A 16,548-nucleotide genomic window follows, 5' to 3' on the forward strand; every position below is an offset into this window, starting at 1 on the left:
TTTATGTTTGTGAAACACCCCTCTCTATGTAACTGTTGACAGACTGTTCTTGCTGACGCGGTCTGATCACATCCTGCATTGACATTCTCAGTCACCTGAGAAAGAGTTGCTCTTCTGTTTTTCTTTACATATCGCACTAATGCACAAGCATCAGGGTCATTAAATGTGTGCTGTCAACCACAATTTCCAACCCTGTTTCCTGATGTCTTTCCCGTAGATCTAAATGCAGATGTCACTTTAGTCACTGTTCTAGTGTTGAAACACCAGCCAGTTGAGCAGCCTTTGTGACTGAAGTTCCTGTCATCCGTGCCCCAACAATGAACCCTCTTTCAAAGTCACTTAGATCTTTTCCTCTTGCCACCTTGAAACAAAATCAGAATCAACTGGACCTGCTTAGCATTTTTACACATGCCACAGAGCATGACTGGATGTTAATTTCTTAATTATACCATGCAGTGCACCTGTGTGGAAGCATTGGTTAAGTTTCTTCACTCATTTATTCATGTTTTTCCTTTAATTTGTCACCCATCTATAGATCCAAGCTTGCTTTTTCCCCAGTCTCTCTGATACTACAAGTTAAGGCATATCAAGCACATTTGTAAAAGTCACTACAAACCACATACGACTGATTATTAATGTCTGCAGCAGCTTGTGCGAGAGAATGAATCATTAAGCAAGGGGTTTTTCTTGTGGTGCAATAGAGCACATCCATAATAAGGCAATAATAAAATGTCTCACCTTGCTTCAGCCTGCCTGTGTAAAAAAGCCTCTAAAGGAATACTGGGACCACTTCCAGCGCATTACCACCTCAATGACACAAATATTTTACCATAGCCACAAATAACATGAAATATAAATCAAAGCTATAACCTTTACTAAGTAAAGCTCATACAGCAAAAGGATGAACTATTTCACAGTATGTGGTGTGAGTCCGTTACTGATACACTTCCTTGGATCTCCTTATATCATTATTATTATTATTAAGTGGGGCTACTGGTTTTCTTAAGTATAACAAAGACTACAAAGAGCAAGGTTAAATTGACAATTAACCTATAACGGTTTTATGAAAAATTAATGTAACCAATAGCATAATTAAAAGTTGACATTCCATAATTACAGCTGTGATTAAACAGAGAATAAAGAGTCAACATGTTGAATTATTTAAAAGTCATGGATATTTTAAGGACTGATTCTGGGGTTTTTAAATCTGTTTTATGTCCTTTTTTTCTTTTTATCATTTTTTGTTTTACAATCAATTTGATGCATTTTTAGTTTTCCTTTTCTTCCTCATTTCTTCTTTTCTTTTTTCTTCTTCTTCTTCTCATTAATGTTGGCTAGGTGCTGGTTTGTGTAACATAATTGTGCTGCCATTTTGGCATTCTGGTGCTCTCGAAAAAGACATTTAGATTTCATGAGACCTTGTGATCAAATAAGGGTCAAATACAAATTAAATAAATAACATATAAAATAACAATAAAATAGCATTACCATGACAGTAGCCACTGAAGTCAGTACAATTACATAGCAGTGAAGGAACACAATACTCACCATGAATCCATGGGCACATATACAGGCACCTGAGACAGGATGGCAGTCAGCTCCGTTGGCACAGCTGCAAGGCAGCATGCATCCCTCTCCATAGTATCCAGACGGGCAGGTCTCATTACAGTAAAGCCCTGTCCATCCTGCTGAGCAGGCACACTCTCCAGAAAGTGGGTGGCAGCTACAACATAATGAGAAACAAAGATGGGATAACAACAGACAGAAAAAGAGTGAGGCGAGGTTTCAGCTGTGAGACGATCAACACTTCATTCCTGAGCAGGGTCAAAGTGTGAAGTCTGCGCCAACAGCAATTCATCCATCTATGTGTCTACGTGCTTGTTTCAGATAGATGAGGTGTCCCTTTTCTCCTTCATTCTGTAATGACTTCTATGGTCGGTGCCCAACTCCAGCCGGAATCAGAGCATTAACATTGCATTAACTATGAATGCTGCTGAGAAATTATGAATGAAGCAAAGGTCGCGATTAAAAGCTAACTGGATGACATGGCTAAGAGGTGTTCAGACTTCAGAATGAGTGCTGGCTTAGAGCTGAAGGGTGCACAAAGCTGAGTTGGAAGAAGTCTTTATTCATATTGAGCTACAGGGGCTTCACTTCAGGGCTTGGTCAGAAGGAAGCTGTGTGTGGGCTTGCGCAGATGTCTCACTTACCTCACAGTGTTGGTGGTATTACAGGGGCAGTATTTGTCACAGATGAGGCCATAGAGGCCTGGGGGACAGAATCTCTCTTGGCAATTAGGCCCTTTAAACCCTGTTTCACACAGACAGGCGCCATTTATATGGTGACACTTGGCTCCATTCTGACACTCACACCTCTGGTTACACTGCGGACCATAGGTGCCCACAGGACAGTCATCCTGACACCTGGAGGAAATTTGCAGAGCAAGGACACTGACTTTTAACTTTGCGATCCAAAAAAGTAATTTGTCAAGCAAAAATTACAAACTTGCACTGGTGTCAGCTTCTCAAATGTGAAGATTTGCTGTTTTTCGCTGCTTTATATTACCATAAATTAAATATATTTGATTTTCCCAAACTTTTCATTTAAAGACATGACCTTGGACTCTGGGAAACTCATAATTAATTAATAAAGGATTAAAATAACTGCAAGTTGCTAGCCTAGAACAAAGTTGTTTTAACCTTAATCCTACCGACTGGGGTACCCACAGACCCCAGATGTATACTTTTTGTCATATCTCACAGGTACTTTATTCTATCATTCCAATTTTTCATGACTTTCTCAATCAATTTGTTCCTAATGACTTCATATCATTGTTTTCTGTTTCTGTTTTAATTAGTGTTTTTTAAAAATAGACCGGGGGGACCCCAGTAAAAAGAACCCAATTCCACCTATGTAGTTTTAATAGGTGGAACTATTTATTGAGTTCATGTTTGCCATGGGTCCTAATTGAAAGTATCACACACTATCAGGGGGGTAGGGGCACTCTGTCAGTCATTTTGAAGGCTTTGTGGAAAGATTGTACTTGGGATAAAAGCTGCAATTTGTACTAAAGAAAATTATATATTTATATACAATATACAAATTAACTGTGACTTTCCCAAAATAATAATAATCTGTTTTTTTCAGATGACATTAATTACATAACGAATAATGTTTTGAGAATAAATAAGTTAACATTTTGCTATATTGGTTGTTTCTTACAGTAGTTTATTCTTGGGGTCCCCAGTCGGTAGTCCTTGTACTGTATGTTAAATATGTTGGTAGGATGAGGGTTAATGTTGTTTACCTACATGATGGAGGACTAATAATAAATGCATTTTATATTAATTATGGAAATAATAATGTTTATTTATTTCAACTGTTTACTAGGAAAATGCAGAAAGGACGTTTTTGAAAGGAAAGGTGTTAGAATGACTAATAATTACTCAAATATTGAACCTGTTGTACACTTTTATGCCAACAATGATTTCCTACAAATAAGGTTTGTGTGGGTATCTGAAAATAGTGGCAATTTTATTTTGCAATGAAACTCTTCAGCTATTACTCTAATATAGACAAAAAGGTTATCTTATTAATAATCTTTTCTATATTTCAACATTTAAATAATGAATATTTAATTTTACTTTAATTTTCAAAAATCCCAGGCTGACAAGACCAAATCTCAAACAATACATGACAGAGAAGCCCTAAAAGCAGACCCGTGCTGTAAGCAGTCAGGACTTCAGTATCCCTGCAGGTCTTGGACAAGACTTTGTAATCATAATCAACCACAGAAATTAGAATTGCTAAGGAGTTTCTCCACATGAAGCACTAGAGTAGATCAGAAAATGGATTGTTTTCTTCACTTAAATATACTGACTTAACTATACAATCCTGGCGGAGTATCAATCTCAAGAGCATAACAAAGCTATTACAAATAGCTCAATTACATTATAAAATGGGAAAGTTATGTTTCATGTTTAAATTACCCTGACTTTAGTTTCATCAGGGGACAATGGTATTATTATACTAGACAGGAGAGGGTGGGAGCTAACACAAACTCAGATTATTCCTGGCAGGTTAATTCACCTGCCACTGACAAAATGAATGAGGGCAATTTTGCAAAATAATAAAGTAAAGGAAAGGTCTTGTCGAGGAAGTGTTTCCATCCAAGAGACAATTGCTTTAGCTGAACTAATAAACCCAGGCTGCTCTGGGCTGCACTGCCAGGCATGGGGAACTAAAAAGATCTGTGGAAGTCAATGAGACCTTAATATAAACCATTACTTATAATTAATGAGCAGAATCCAAACAGCATGTAGCTCATGGTGAGATCAATGGACAGACTGGAGGGAGTGGAGGAGGATGAAGGCTGGAGACATGAAACCTTGCTGGTCAGTATGAAGTACGATATTAATTAAACATAAACCCCTATTAAAAGCTTCCAATCCACCTTCAAATGGACTAATGGGCATTTATAAATGCTTATTTCTCTTGAGCATGAGACTGTTCTGGCATTTCCTTTCTCTTTTAAAAGAACAGCCAGGTTTGTGCCTCATTTGGAAGTCAACAAAGAGAATAGGTCAATGAGTGACTGTTTAATGTGTAACTGTCGGCATGAAACCATCCCTTTGCATTAAATACTAATATCAATAAATCATGCCATTGTCTGACCTATTTTCAAAGTAGGATTACAAAAGTTTGCACAGAGTACTTTACAAAAGGTTTTTGTGCATAATAATTGAGCATTCTGTCTGCCAGGTGTGTCAGCTGCGTACCTGCGTCCACTGAAGCCGGCAGCGCACTGGCACTGCCCAGTGATATGGTCGCACAGTCCACCATTACGACAGGAACAGTCCTTGCTGCAGTTGATGCCGTACTTGCCAAGAGGGCATGGCTGGGCACAAACTGAACCCTGTGAAAAAGAGCCAGCACAGAACTTAGTTCAGGACTGAGCCTCGCCAGGACTGAAATAACTGAGACTGAACTCTTACACTGTTGTTTTATTGATGTTTGGACAATTCGGACCTAAATGACCCACTGACGACACTTCTGAAAACAGGACAGTTTTTCTTTTGACACACTTTTTTCACACTTTATCTTCAGAAAGACTTAAAGATACTTCACTCAAACTAACACTGAGTTTATTTTAACATGGAAAGTCATCAACTGACTTCATGTCATGGTGCGAATAACACAGAGAGACCAGCACTAGAAGCAATTATCATTACTGTAACGGCATGTATTGATTTAAAATAGGACAATATGACAATATATACTCTATATACTACCCACAGAGATTTTGCCATACTGTTTATACCATGGTATCTTTCCCTTTAATATCTGTTTTACGAAATTCTGGGCAGTGTTGCAAATCAATGAGCAGGAAGTCTGTACAGAAAAATTTGATTTTGATATGATATTTAAATCAGTGTGATGAGGTATCTCAATTTGTATTTAATACAAAGGTATTTAATTCACTGGATTAGCTGAAAACATTCCCATACGCATATTTCATCTGCAATCAGTTTCTCAGCTGTATTTCAACAACAACATATTATTTATAACATTATTATTTTATTATATTATATACTATACTATATTTTATATACTGTAATACACATGAGTATTGTAATGTTAAATTACTTATACCATCATAAAAGATTTTCTCCAAACATCCACCTCAAATTTAAAGGAATGTCGGTGGAGTGCTTTTAAAAAGTGTACAATCCTATTAAATTAACTCTTTCTAAAAAAAATTTAGTTTTGGCACTGTTACCTTTATTTTATAGGTTGACAGTAGAGGCAGACAGGAAATGTGGGAAGCAATTAACATGACATGCAAGTGAGGTCCCAATGTGGATTCAAACAGCTGATGTTTTGATTCCATGATGTGCCCTAAGCCACTAGTCGACAGGGACATCCCTAACGTAACACATTTTATTGTTGACTGTGTGGGTGGCCATGTTCACTTGACATTGCTTTTTGAACTCCAATTTATTTATTTATTTCTTGCAGGGGAGTAGAGAGAATCCCACGTTCTCATTTATAATTGAACACAGCATATTGATCCTAGACTCTCTGTTCTCAACATGTCAGTCTGACCTGTAAAGACTACATTAGAGAACAAAATGTTTTCTTCCAGAACGCCGTTTTCTTCTCTCAGGCCTTTCTTTCATCATTGCATTCCCACCTTTACTCGAGTGACCTACCGTCCATCCAGCAGGGCAGGAACAATCTCCAGTGATGTGGTGGCAGGTCCCTCCATTCTGACAGGGGCAGCGCTGATCACACTGAGATCCGTGACTACCGAAGGGGCAACGCTCTCCACAGCTGTCACAACAATCAAATGTCTCAGACATATAACCTGTGTTTGCCTGCAGTCCTTTGCATCAACAAAGAACACTCAGGCAATCAACAAAAGGCACATAGACATTTGTTCAAAGACGGTAGCAAAAAGAATAAGTATGTTACTGGTACTCACAAAGCCCCAGTGTACCCCGGTGCACAGATGCACTCTCCTGTTTCGTGGTTGCAGGTGGCACCATTGAGACACTGGCAGGGTAGTTGGCATGCCTTGCCATAGTAACCATACTCACAGGGCTCCTCACAACGCCATCCCTGGTACCCATCAGTGCAGACACAGGCACCTGTGATGGGGTTACACTTAGCCCCATTTTGGCACTGGCACCGATTACTGCAATGAGGTCCCCAGTAGTCACTCTCACATCCTGCAGGCACAGACAGAGGTGGCATCAGACAGAGCAGGGTAATAAAACGCAAGAGAATATGCACTAGCATTTACCCTTGAAAACATCTGAAATCATAGGTCGAGTAAATGCAAGAAAATAATCAAATTGAACTTCTCTAGTACATGTAATCGTTAATAATAAATAGTAAATGTTCCAGAAAATTACTTCTTACAACTAATTACTTATTGCATCCATAATTTTCTAGTATGAAAACTGCTTTCTTACAGTGCTCCATAAGCTTGATATTCTTAACATTCATCTTCAGTTCACACCTATATTATTCATGTCCTATCAACTCAATAAAATATCACAATTTTGATTTTATATGCATTCTAGCTTAAAGGATAAGGTTATATTCTACATTTTTCCAAAAATGATTGAATACACATCATTGCACTGGGTTTTATGTTCTTGAACATGAGAATATACACTGTTCTGCTGCTGTAAATATTCAATAACGCAACAAAAATTCACTTTTCTCCTGTTTGAGTACTGCTAAAAATTACAGTGCCAAGCTGTTCTATGAAATTATTTATCCTTTAAAAAAAATGAAACTGCATATTCATTGCCTGTTTTAAAGATATAGTCTTCAGCAGGAACAAGTAGGCTTGGGGCTGAGTGCAACAGACAGGATAAGGAAGTTCAAAAGTATTGGTAGACATATTAACACATTTTTGGTCTCTTCATGGGATTTGCTCACAGTAACAAAAATATAGAATATTGCAGCCTTTTCCTTTAAATTCATTCACTGTCTTCTCCCCTGCTCGGGGTCATAGGGAGCAGGAGTGTATCCAAGCATGCCCTGAGCACAAAGTAGAGGAACAACCTCAACAGATTGCTTTCCATCACAGAGCTAACAATATCAGACAATAACTTGCGCACATTCACAGTTATGGACACACACAAACAGAAAGAACATGCAAACTCCAGACAGAAAGAACCTGAGCCAGAAATCAAAATGAGACAGTGTGTGGTGACTACAGAGCCTAGCTGTTTCACACGTCTGGTATGTGCAAAGTCTCCGTGAGACAAATATAAAGCCAGCAACCCTGCAGAACAAAATTCATATCTCCTATCAATATGAGCCTCCCAAAACATTAATCAAGCTGTAACCAAACCTGTTTATGTCCCAGACAAGTGACTAAAGAAAGCTGAGAATACACTGTACAGAGAGCTCAGTTGGTTTCCAGACAGGGTGATCAATCAAGGTAACATCATGAAAAACATTAGTCTTTCAGATGAGTCAATAAATATATGTGAAAAATGAGAGATTCACACATACAGTACATGTTGATTTACTCTCCTTTCTTGAAAGATTTGATATAGATTTTTTATAAACAGTATGGTCTATACTGTATGTTGTATCAACAGAAACAACAAATCACCCTTTACTGTGATACATACTGCAACTCTGCAATATCTCTAAGGTTGACATTAATGAAGTCTTAAATTTCCTAATTTTTAGAAATGGCAATGTCCAGCTTGGAAAGCTGCCAACAGAAATGATTTCTTGCATAATCTTCCAGAAAGACTTAGCTAACGTTAAGAAAGACTTAGCTAACCCTAACAGCATAATTATCGACTTGGTTGCAGCTGTGGTGTCTTTACTTTATTACTATTAAAGCTGCATTAAATAATTTGGACCACTACAGGAAAGAAAACAAAATCTTGGCTTGTAAAGCTGGCTTGCATGTTTGCAAACAAGTTAGCATACCTACTGCAGACAAGAAGCAACATTAGCATTCATTTGGAGTCGTTTTTCTTATCTTAAGTCCAAATGTCCACTCTCCTTTTAGCTTTGTATTAGTCTTCACAAACTTTGGGTCTTTTGGGTGCTCTACTCACTGTGTTCACCAGTTGCTAACTTTGGTAGCCATTTGATGCTAATTAGGTAGCATACAGCAGGTCAATCAGTGGTTGTTTGCTGGAAAAGGCTGCCAGAGCAATGCAAGAAGTACCTGGATGAGAGCAACTCAGACTGAACCATATACTGGTAAAACAATAAGCTGAAGCTGCAGAGTTGAGTGACATCTCAAGCAGCCCTCTTTCAAATCTAAGTCTTTGATTCAATAATATCAAAAATATGTATTTATGCAGGTTTAAAGTGTTTTCAATTCCTGGTACTTCCTCCTGGTACTAGAGTGACATAACAAAGCGTAACTAAGAAGTAAAATGAAATGATCAAACAGGTGCAGAACAGACTTCTGTTACTTAAGATTAGTGAGGAAATATACCAGACTGAGTATAACTTATGTGATGTTGACATACCACAACCATTGTAGAGGAAAGTCTTATTAATCACACCCTGACAATAATCTGCAAAAAGAGAAGCAAATGTGCAAGCTGTTCACACCTCTAAGTGACTAGAGAGAAGAGCAAGAGACGACGTGAAGATTAAGAACACAAGGATTTTTCATATATAACAGTTTGTGACTTGTATCTTTTAACACCTTTTTCAGGTGTAATTTCAGCAGTCAGCTGTCACAAATGGCCAGTGGGCAAAAAAAAAACCTGTCGAGTTACTGGAGACAGAGAAACCACAACCAACTGCTGTAACTCTCACTTTTCAAACTTTGCTAAATTTACAATTAACTGACTAATTGTATTGAACTTTGAGTAATAGAGCAGAAAGGTTCGATTTGATGGAATAACACCTGGATGAGACTATGTTCATCCCCTGTGATGAATGTGCAAATACCCCAGAGCTGTCATCCCTCAGTAACGATGAACAGCAAAATGAGTTCTCCCAGCTGTATTGTAATATTGGCACTCAGGAAAATTGGTTAGGTTATACAACCTAGCTGCTTTACATGGGTTAATGTAAATAGCCCAGTGACATTACTGAGTGGCACCTGAGGGAATGATGTAAAACAAGCAATTCCCACATTCTACAAGGGATGGGTCTGTTTAGAAAAACTCAATACGCCCCACAAACTGCAAGCAAATAGCTAATCTTTCAAGGTTAAATGAACAACCAGTTTTTATGTGAAGAACAATCGGCACTGAGCTGGGGTTGTAGGCTGTCTTCACTCTCACCAGGGTAATTGTTCTTGTGAAGAGTGGTGATTTAAGTGATGGGTAAGGCCTTATGTCTCTCCATCAGCAGCGCCTGTATTGCCTCACATAAAAGCCCAGCTTGAGACCCAGGCCGGCGCAGCAGCCAGGACGGTGAATATTCCACTATTGATTCTCACATCATCGCAGTCTCAGTCGTAAATGTAAAGACACTACGCCCCCTCTTTGCTCGCTTTGCCAGAGCTGTGATCAGCCAGAGTGGGAGCTTAATGAACCCTGTTTCATGGTCGGCACTGAAGCCTGTTTTTCCAGGTACACAGCAGGAAGATGATCAGCCCTTTGCTGATACAGACAGGTCTGCCCCGAAGGGGGTCCTGAAACACTGGGCTAGTGCTGTATTGCTTCTGCGCTCGGACAGGCTAGAGGCCACATTACAGGGCTCCCACTGATTTGATCTAATCTGTTCCTGGCCCCCAGTCTGGCATGAATGAGTTCCCTGAAGGTTGAGCTGCTGCCACGCAAACGACCCTGGCACATTAAAGCTGAGGTGTGTGCGGGCGGCCCGTGTAATGGATGAGCAGTTTAGCTGCAACTTCGTTTAGCAGTCTATAAGCACTTATCAGAGCTTCCTCTGCTCAACAGAGCTCCCTCAGCACAGCACAAAAACAGGCACTACCTATATAACTAGAGGAATCAACACCTCAGGTCTCAGCTGCAAACCTTGACCACATTAACACAGAGTACTTTTTTTTTTTATTCTTACATGTATAACTGAAAATACTATGTCAGTAAAAAAAACACCTAAAGCAGAAGAGAAAAACAGAAATAAACTAAAATCTATCCAGCACTTAATTTGCAGACTTTTCTGGTGCTTAGGAGCTCAACAAATGTTACCATTTGAAGTTTTAAACCATCTTTAGCTTGCAGTTAGAGGCCTCAGCACATTGAGAGCAAAGCCCATTATCTCGCTGTCTCTCTCCTACACAGAGGTTCTCAAACTTTACCCACTAGTCTCTCACTTTGCAGCTCTGACAGTATTTAACTGTGATTAAGGAGTCAGACTTCATGATGAGCTGCGGGCAAAAGCAGAGAGAAACAGCAGAAGGAAGTAGCATGTAGCATGAACACTTTGGCTTCTAAAGAGTACAGCTAAATTGTGTGAGGTGATAAGGACACCATGTGGGTTGTGGTGTGTAGGCAACGAATCCCACACACAAGTCTGAAACTAGAGAATTGCCATCCAACCAATTAACTGGTCTGGCCTAGGTCAGTGAGTGTAAACAGAGGACACATACACTAGCCAGGTTGGACTGTCAGAGCTCATAATGCATAACAGTTGGAATGTGGGTAACCTCACACACAGGGAAAGGTCCAATCCCAAGGTGCTGGGTATAATCCCCTTGGCTGGAACAAAACAGATCACATTGAGGGGTACGAGCAGATAGTAAACTTCGGAAGGTGATGTCCAAAGAATGGGCTGAGAGAGACATCGTGGTGGTGCTGAGCTTTGAAGTGTGCTCAAGAGTCTGCATCATCAGGGGCTGGCTGCAACAGGATTAACACCAAACAGCTTTCAGCAGCCGACTTCATTCAGAAGTTCTCCTGAACTTGGCCTCTTCAGCAAAATGTTTGTCACTGTTCTGTATGAGAGGGAGTCTGTGCCACAGAAAGCTGCCATAAGCTTCTCAAAGCGAAATTCAAAATGAGGGCCTGAGTCAAGCTCTTTAAACACTCTGCATTCAAATTCTAGTTTTATACTTCATTTATTCAGCTGGACGCAGGGCAAATGCAAACTTCAATTACAATCACGATTGGACTGCTGTAAATGTTTGCTGCTAGCTGTGGTTGTTACAGACAGTCACATGCTTTCTTTGCCAGCTTTAACTGGGAAAATCACATTATAGCTATTGGAATATTTGGCAAGCAGCCCAACTTCACTCCCCACTGCCTGACTGAGTCACCCACTGTCACATAATTATTAACACACACTGTTGACACTTGAGGAATAACTTAACTCACACAAAACATTAGAAGGCAAAACGCTCAGGCTCCTGAGAGCTTTTTACTCCTCACTTACTCTTCAGCAGAGCTTGTGGCAAAGCAAAGCGGCGTGACTCATTGTCTTGATGAGTCTCCTGCATTGCCTCATGAGAAGACTGCACCTCTGATCTTCATATTGTCTGAATCGCGCTTTGTACGACCAGCTTTGTTCCTTGACAGATATGAATTTTACATATAACACTCCATGACCAGGATTAATACAGGCAAGTAACAATTTAAAATGGCACGGAGAGACAGGCTTTCTTTAGGTATTTTAAATTTCAAAATTATCATTTTTAGAGGAACAATGAAACAATTCTGCCAACAAGTTAGCTGACACAAAAATGTGCAACATTCTCCTCTTCAGTCAATATGAGCTATTTGTAATAGGAGTTATTCAATAAAAGTCGGACTCAACATTCAGCTATTCATCACAGCTCCCTGATTCAATGACGCAGACTAATACAGTGAAAAGCAGACAGAACTGGTACGAAGGTCTAGAGGGAAAGTGATGATTGTTGTGTAAAGTGGTAAATTTGCATTGAGTGATAAATGTCTCTCAGCTTTGTTAAACTTGTGGCTGTAAAAGCTGCCAATACACTACAAGACAAGCCCCACTCCCCCCCCACCCCCCAATGTCCTGCTGACATCTATTACATAGTTATTTATTAGTCCACAGAAAATCCAAACACGACAAGTAAACAGTTTAGATACATCCCAGTGAGCTCGACAAATGAATTTCTAAATATACAGAAGAAACTGCCAATAGTCATGGGGGTAGTTCTGCTGAATTGGAATAACAGCGTGCTGCAGCTTCTGCTGTTGGGCGTGTCGTTTGTCCTGCCCTAATTCATCTTAGCCGAGCCCCTGTGTGTTCACGTACCCCTGGGGGAAAGAGCTGCGCAGGGCTGAACCCACAACACAACACAGACTCTCTGAACACAGTTTGCTGCTCAGACAGTTCACTATAATGCACCATATACTCCCTCTTGATACCACCTTACAGCTGGATAACAAGATCTGACTGTTGCCGATTTGGAACCACAAAACTAATGAGTGAATAACTTAATTCTTTTAGGACTATGCATTACTGATTAAAAAGTCTGGCTTGGTTGTTTATCCCACAGAGGATCTGATCATTTGTCCAAGTTCTATTCAGGATGTGAAGCTGGATCAATATGGGCCCTGCAGGTGCCAGCCGGCTCCTCTGCAGCGCAGCTCTAACAGGGTTAACAGCCAGTAGTTGACCAAGACCGACAAGGCCAGGTCATCTCACGTTATTCTAAACAAGCACTTAAGAATGATGCTACTTAAAAGGACAGCCTCTCTTTCTAATAAAGCTGGCTGTGTTGTGTGGTAATACAAGCAGACTGTGAAAGATGCTTTCGCCTCAGCATAGTAAACCAGTCACTTGTTCAACAGAACTTGACACGGCTCATGAAAGCTTCTGGATCAGCAAATTGTTACACAGCCTGCTGCCCCTTCCAATTAATTATTTACCCTTCACCCTGTCCCGAAGAAAACAAACCCTTTGCTCTATTGCCACAGGACAACAACAAAAAAAAAAGCAATCAGAGCAGTGGTGGACGTTTATCTACAGTACACACCAACGCACAGTGACTGGAGTATAAATAAAGTCACGATTCCACTGCATCACCAGACATATACACAACAGGAGTCACAGCCAACCATGTGGCCACTCCAAAAACAATGTCAACCCGATAAAACCAACTGTTACCACACTTAATTTGCACAAATTGATTTCCTATTTTCAATTATTAATTCTAATTAGGATGAAGTAGAATGTGTCAGTGGGCAACAGCAGTCGATGTGAAAGGGTGCGGTCACAGAGTGGGGAGTGATGTACAGTCATATAAATCCAATAGGGGCACCCCCATCAGCATCATGAGAAAGTCAAAGAATCCTCAGGGCAATATTTTATCAATGTTTGCTGTGGTGCTAATTCAGCTATGTATGAGAATCTTTTTTTCATTAGGTTTTTAGATTTTGCAAAGACACAATAAGGTTTTACGAAACTACACTTGGAGAAGTATGTCCCCTTACCCTGAGAAAACCATCGCTGGTGTATTATTTGTTAAAATGTACAACAGAGACAGTAATACACAAGTAAAAGAATACAAAATCTAAAACAGAGTGGTCCGTTTGATAATAACCATCTTTGAAATGTCAGAGCCAAGTAAAATTATGGTTTCCCAAGATTGCCTGATAAAATAGAAAATGAACTGAAACATCAAATGAAGATGAGATAAACGATAGTTAGAGACATGGTAATCCTTCATTGTTTGGCCTCAGCTACAGCCGTAAAATCACAAGCGTGCTCTTTCACCTACACTGTCTTTGATTTTGAGTGCAAGACTGCAGTGTGGGGGGCTATTGTTTTGCCTCAGGTATCCTAATTAGAGAATTGTGACTGACTTGATTTGCATAAGTAGCAGGTCCTCATAAATGAGGTGCTAAACCTGAGAAAGCTGCACCTGTAAATTTGTGGTACTAATTAGCACACCTCTATTTACTTAGTAGTATTTCTATCCAGTAGCAGAGGCCCAGAAATTGCAACCCGACCCATAAACCAATAGTGGCTTACTGTTAATATAACTGTAAAAGAAGTGTTTTATGAGTCACTGAACACACAAGCTCTCCAAACAGAGGAGGCAGAGGCAGTCAGAGGTGAATCTAGGACTTGCTACCAGGGCCTGCAAAGCTTGAAAGAGATTTTTTAAACAAGTCCGTATTAACATCTACATGAAATCAATTATCTACTGTATATTCGTGCCAAGCTGCTGTACTGAAAATAGCAGGTTATGAAAGCAGGTTTTGTTTGGTGATGCACCAAAACACAAAAATTAACACAGCACAGCATGTCACACTGTACAGACATTATAACACCCCGCAGCCAGCAGCTGTCAGGACAATCCCTTCCAGAGTAGCACAGTGCACAGTACATTCAACATGAAGCATTCATCTCACCATGTATCTCACACAAAGGACCATTATGCACAAAATGACCAACAACAAACAGTCATGCAATGAAGTATAGATACTGTTCAAACTGTTCAATTTTTAAAAGATAATTTGATAACTTACTTGACTTAGACATTTAAATTTTAATGATTCTCTCTGCATCCCTTCAAGCGGGATAAAATCACCAGTGGTTGCAACATTAACACCAGACATAAGACTAAAAGTACACACAAAACATGTGAACTACCAGGGTAACTAAAACAAAATAAAACTACAGAGAAAACAGATTTAGTTTTTTTCCACCAATGTGACTTCACACTGGGTTTTCATATTGCTGCATCCATGAAGGCTCCCTTGCAGTTCAGAGACCACCTGCCATTCAGTCAATGAACCGTTTACAAAGATGATGCTCTACGTCGACTCCAGCAAATGTACACGTCCACTTTGACCGAACCTCCACCCAACAAACACCGTACTGGAGTCTGAGATAAAGGCTGTTGTCCACAGAAGGAACTGAGACAGACCAACCTTTACTACACTTATTGTATCTATGGCTTTCTTAACCTGACAATTCCCCTCAATGTTAATTACCTAGAGCCTTTCCAGGACCAAATACTCAACCTTCTGTAAGCTTGAAAGGTAGTGATTAAAAGGTTGGCACTTAAATCCATCAGAAAGAACAGCTTCAATACATGGCAACAAGTCTTGGTGGAAAAAATGAATCACAACATGCATAGAAATTTCACAAATCACTCCTGCAAGTCACAGCTGACACTCAGTATGGTCAATATGTTGATTGCTTCCAATATGTTTGCTCAAATAGCTACACATGGAACTACAAAAAAAGTGTAATTACACTGTGGCTATTATTGGTATTTTGAAGGGTTTGAAAAATACTAAACATATAGATTGACAGCAGAGGAATTGGTTGTGCTAGAGAAATTTCTATCGATACATTTTCCATCTTGAAAACTTGAAATCCACTGAAACTGACCGTGAACTTTGAAGTGCAATCTCTCATCCTCAAAGAGGTTAAGTATTTGATCCTCAAAAGATACAACCTGGGGAGAGAATCTTTATTGCTGCTCTTTAGATTGGTAGATGATTGTAAATTTTAATGGACTGCTGCTGCATCAAGTTTATATCTTTGGTTGGTGTCTGTTTAGGCACAGTTTCCCCAACCACTACAACTGTTGTAAAAGTTAAAACATGGAACAAGTCATCCTGGAAAATGCTCTTCTGTGTCAATGTCTAAAATTGTCTGTTCATTTATGCTTTGTTCTTTGTAGTTCATGATCAATATTGTGTCTGGTTCCTGAAATGCATTATGAATACTAACTGTCTGTATGAGAAAATTCACAACTGAACTACTTTTAGCCTAATCTTGCCTTAGAATGACAACCAAGCATCAAATGTTCAATAACAACAAACTAAAACAAAACTGGAATTGAAATCAAAGAACCAGTGTTGTGTTTCCCTGTCAATATGTGTTTCCTCTTACCTTAACCATCACCCAGCCTTATCCCTAACCCCAACCAGTTATCTCTACTACGCCTATAACCATAACTGTAACTCTAACCGCAACCACGGAGGTGGCACTACAGGAAATACAATTCTAGGGAAACACTTTTTCAAAGGGGGAACATACTTGAAACGGACCAGAAAAGATAAAAATTAAATTGCAATCATCCTGGGCAGAGAGGGCAGCTACACAGCCTTGGTCTTGTACCTTTGTCATTGCTACATTTACATGCTTCCT

The 16,548-nt window shown here is 39.6% G+C and overlaps 1 protein-coding gene across 1 annotated transcript in view; it reads right to left on the bottom strand.

The window, feature by feature from the left end:
• megf11 (multiple EGF-like-domains 11) overlaps window positions 1-16,548 on the bottom strand; it is an 81,135-nt gene that overhangs the window by 28,332 nt on the left and 36,255 nt on the right. Inside the window, exons 7-11 of the mRNA XM_067589873.1 lie at window positions 6,485-6,731; window positions 6,213-6,333; window positions 4,779-4,915; window positions 2,211-2,423; window positions 1,549-1,723 (exon numbers count right to left, since the gene is read on the bottom strand). Coding sequence (XP_067445974.1) covers window positions 1,549-1,723; window positions 2,211-2,423; window positions 4,779-4,915; window positions 6,213-6,333; window positions 6,485-6,731 — 893 coding nt within the window. The remainder of the gene's footprint in view (window positions 1-1,548; window positions 1,724-2,210; window positions 2,424-4,778; window positions 4,916-6,212; window positions 6,334-6,484; window positions 6,732-16,548) is intronic.

Source organism: Thunnus thynnus, chromosome 5, assembly GCF_963924715.1.
Source record: "Thunnus thynnus chromosome 5, fThuThy2.1, whole genome shotgun sequence".
NCBI classification, from domain to species: Eukaryota; Metazoa; Chordata; class Actinopteri; order Scombriformes; family Scombridae; genus Thunnus; species Thunnus thynnus.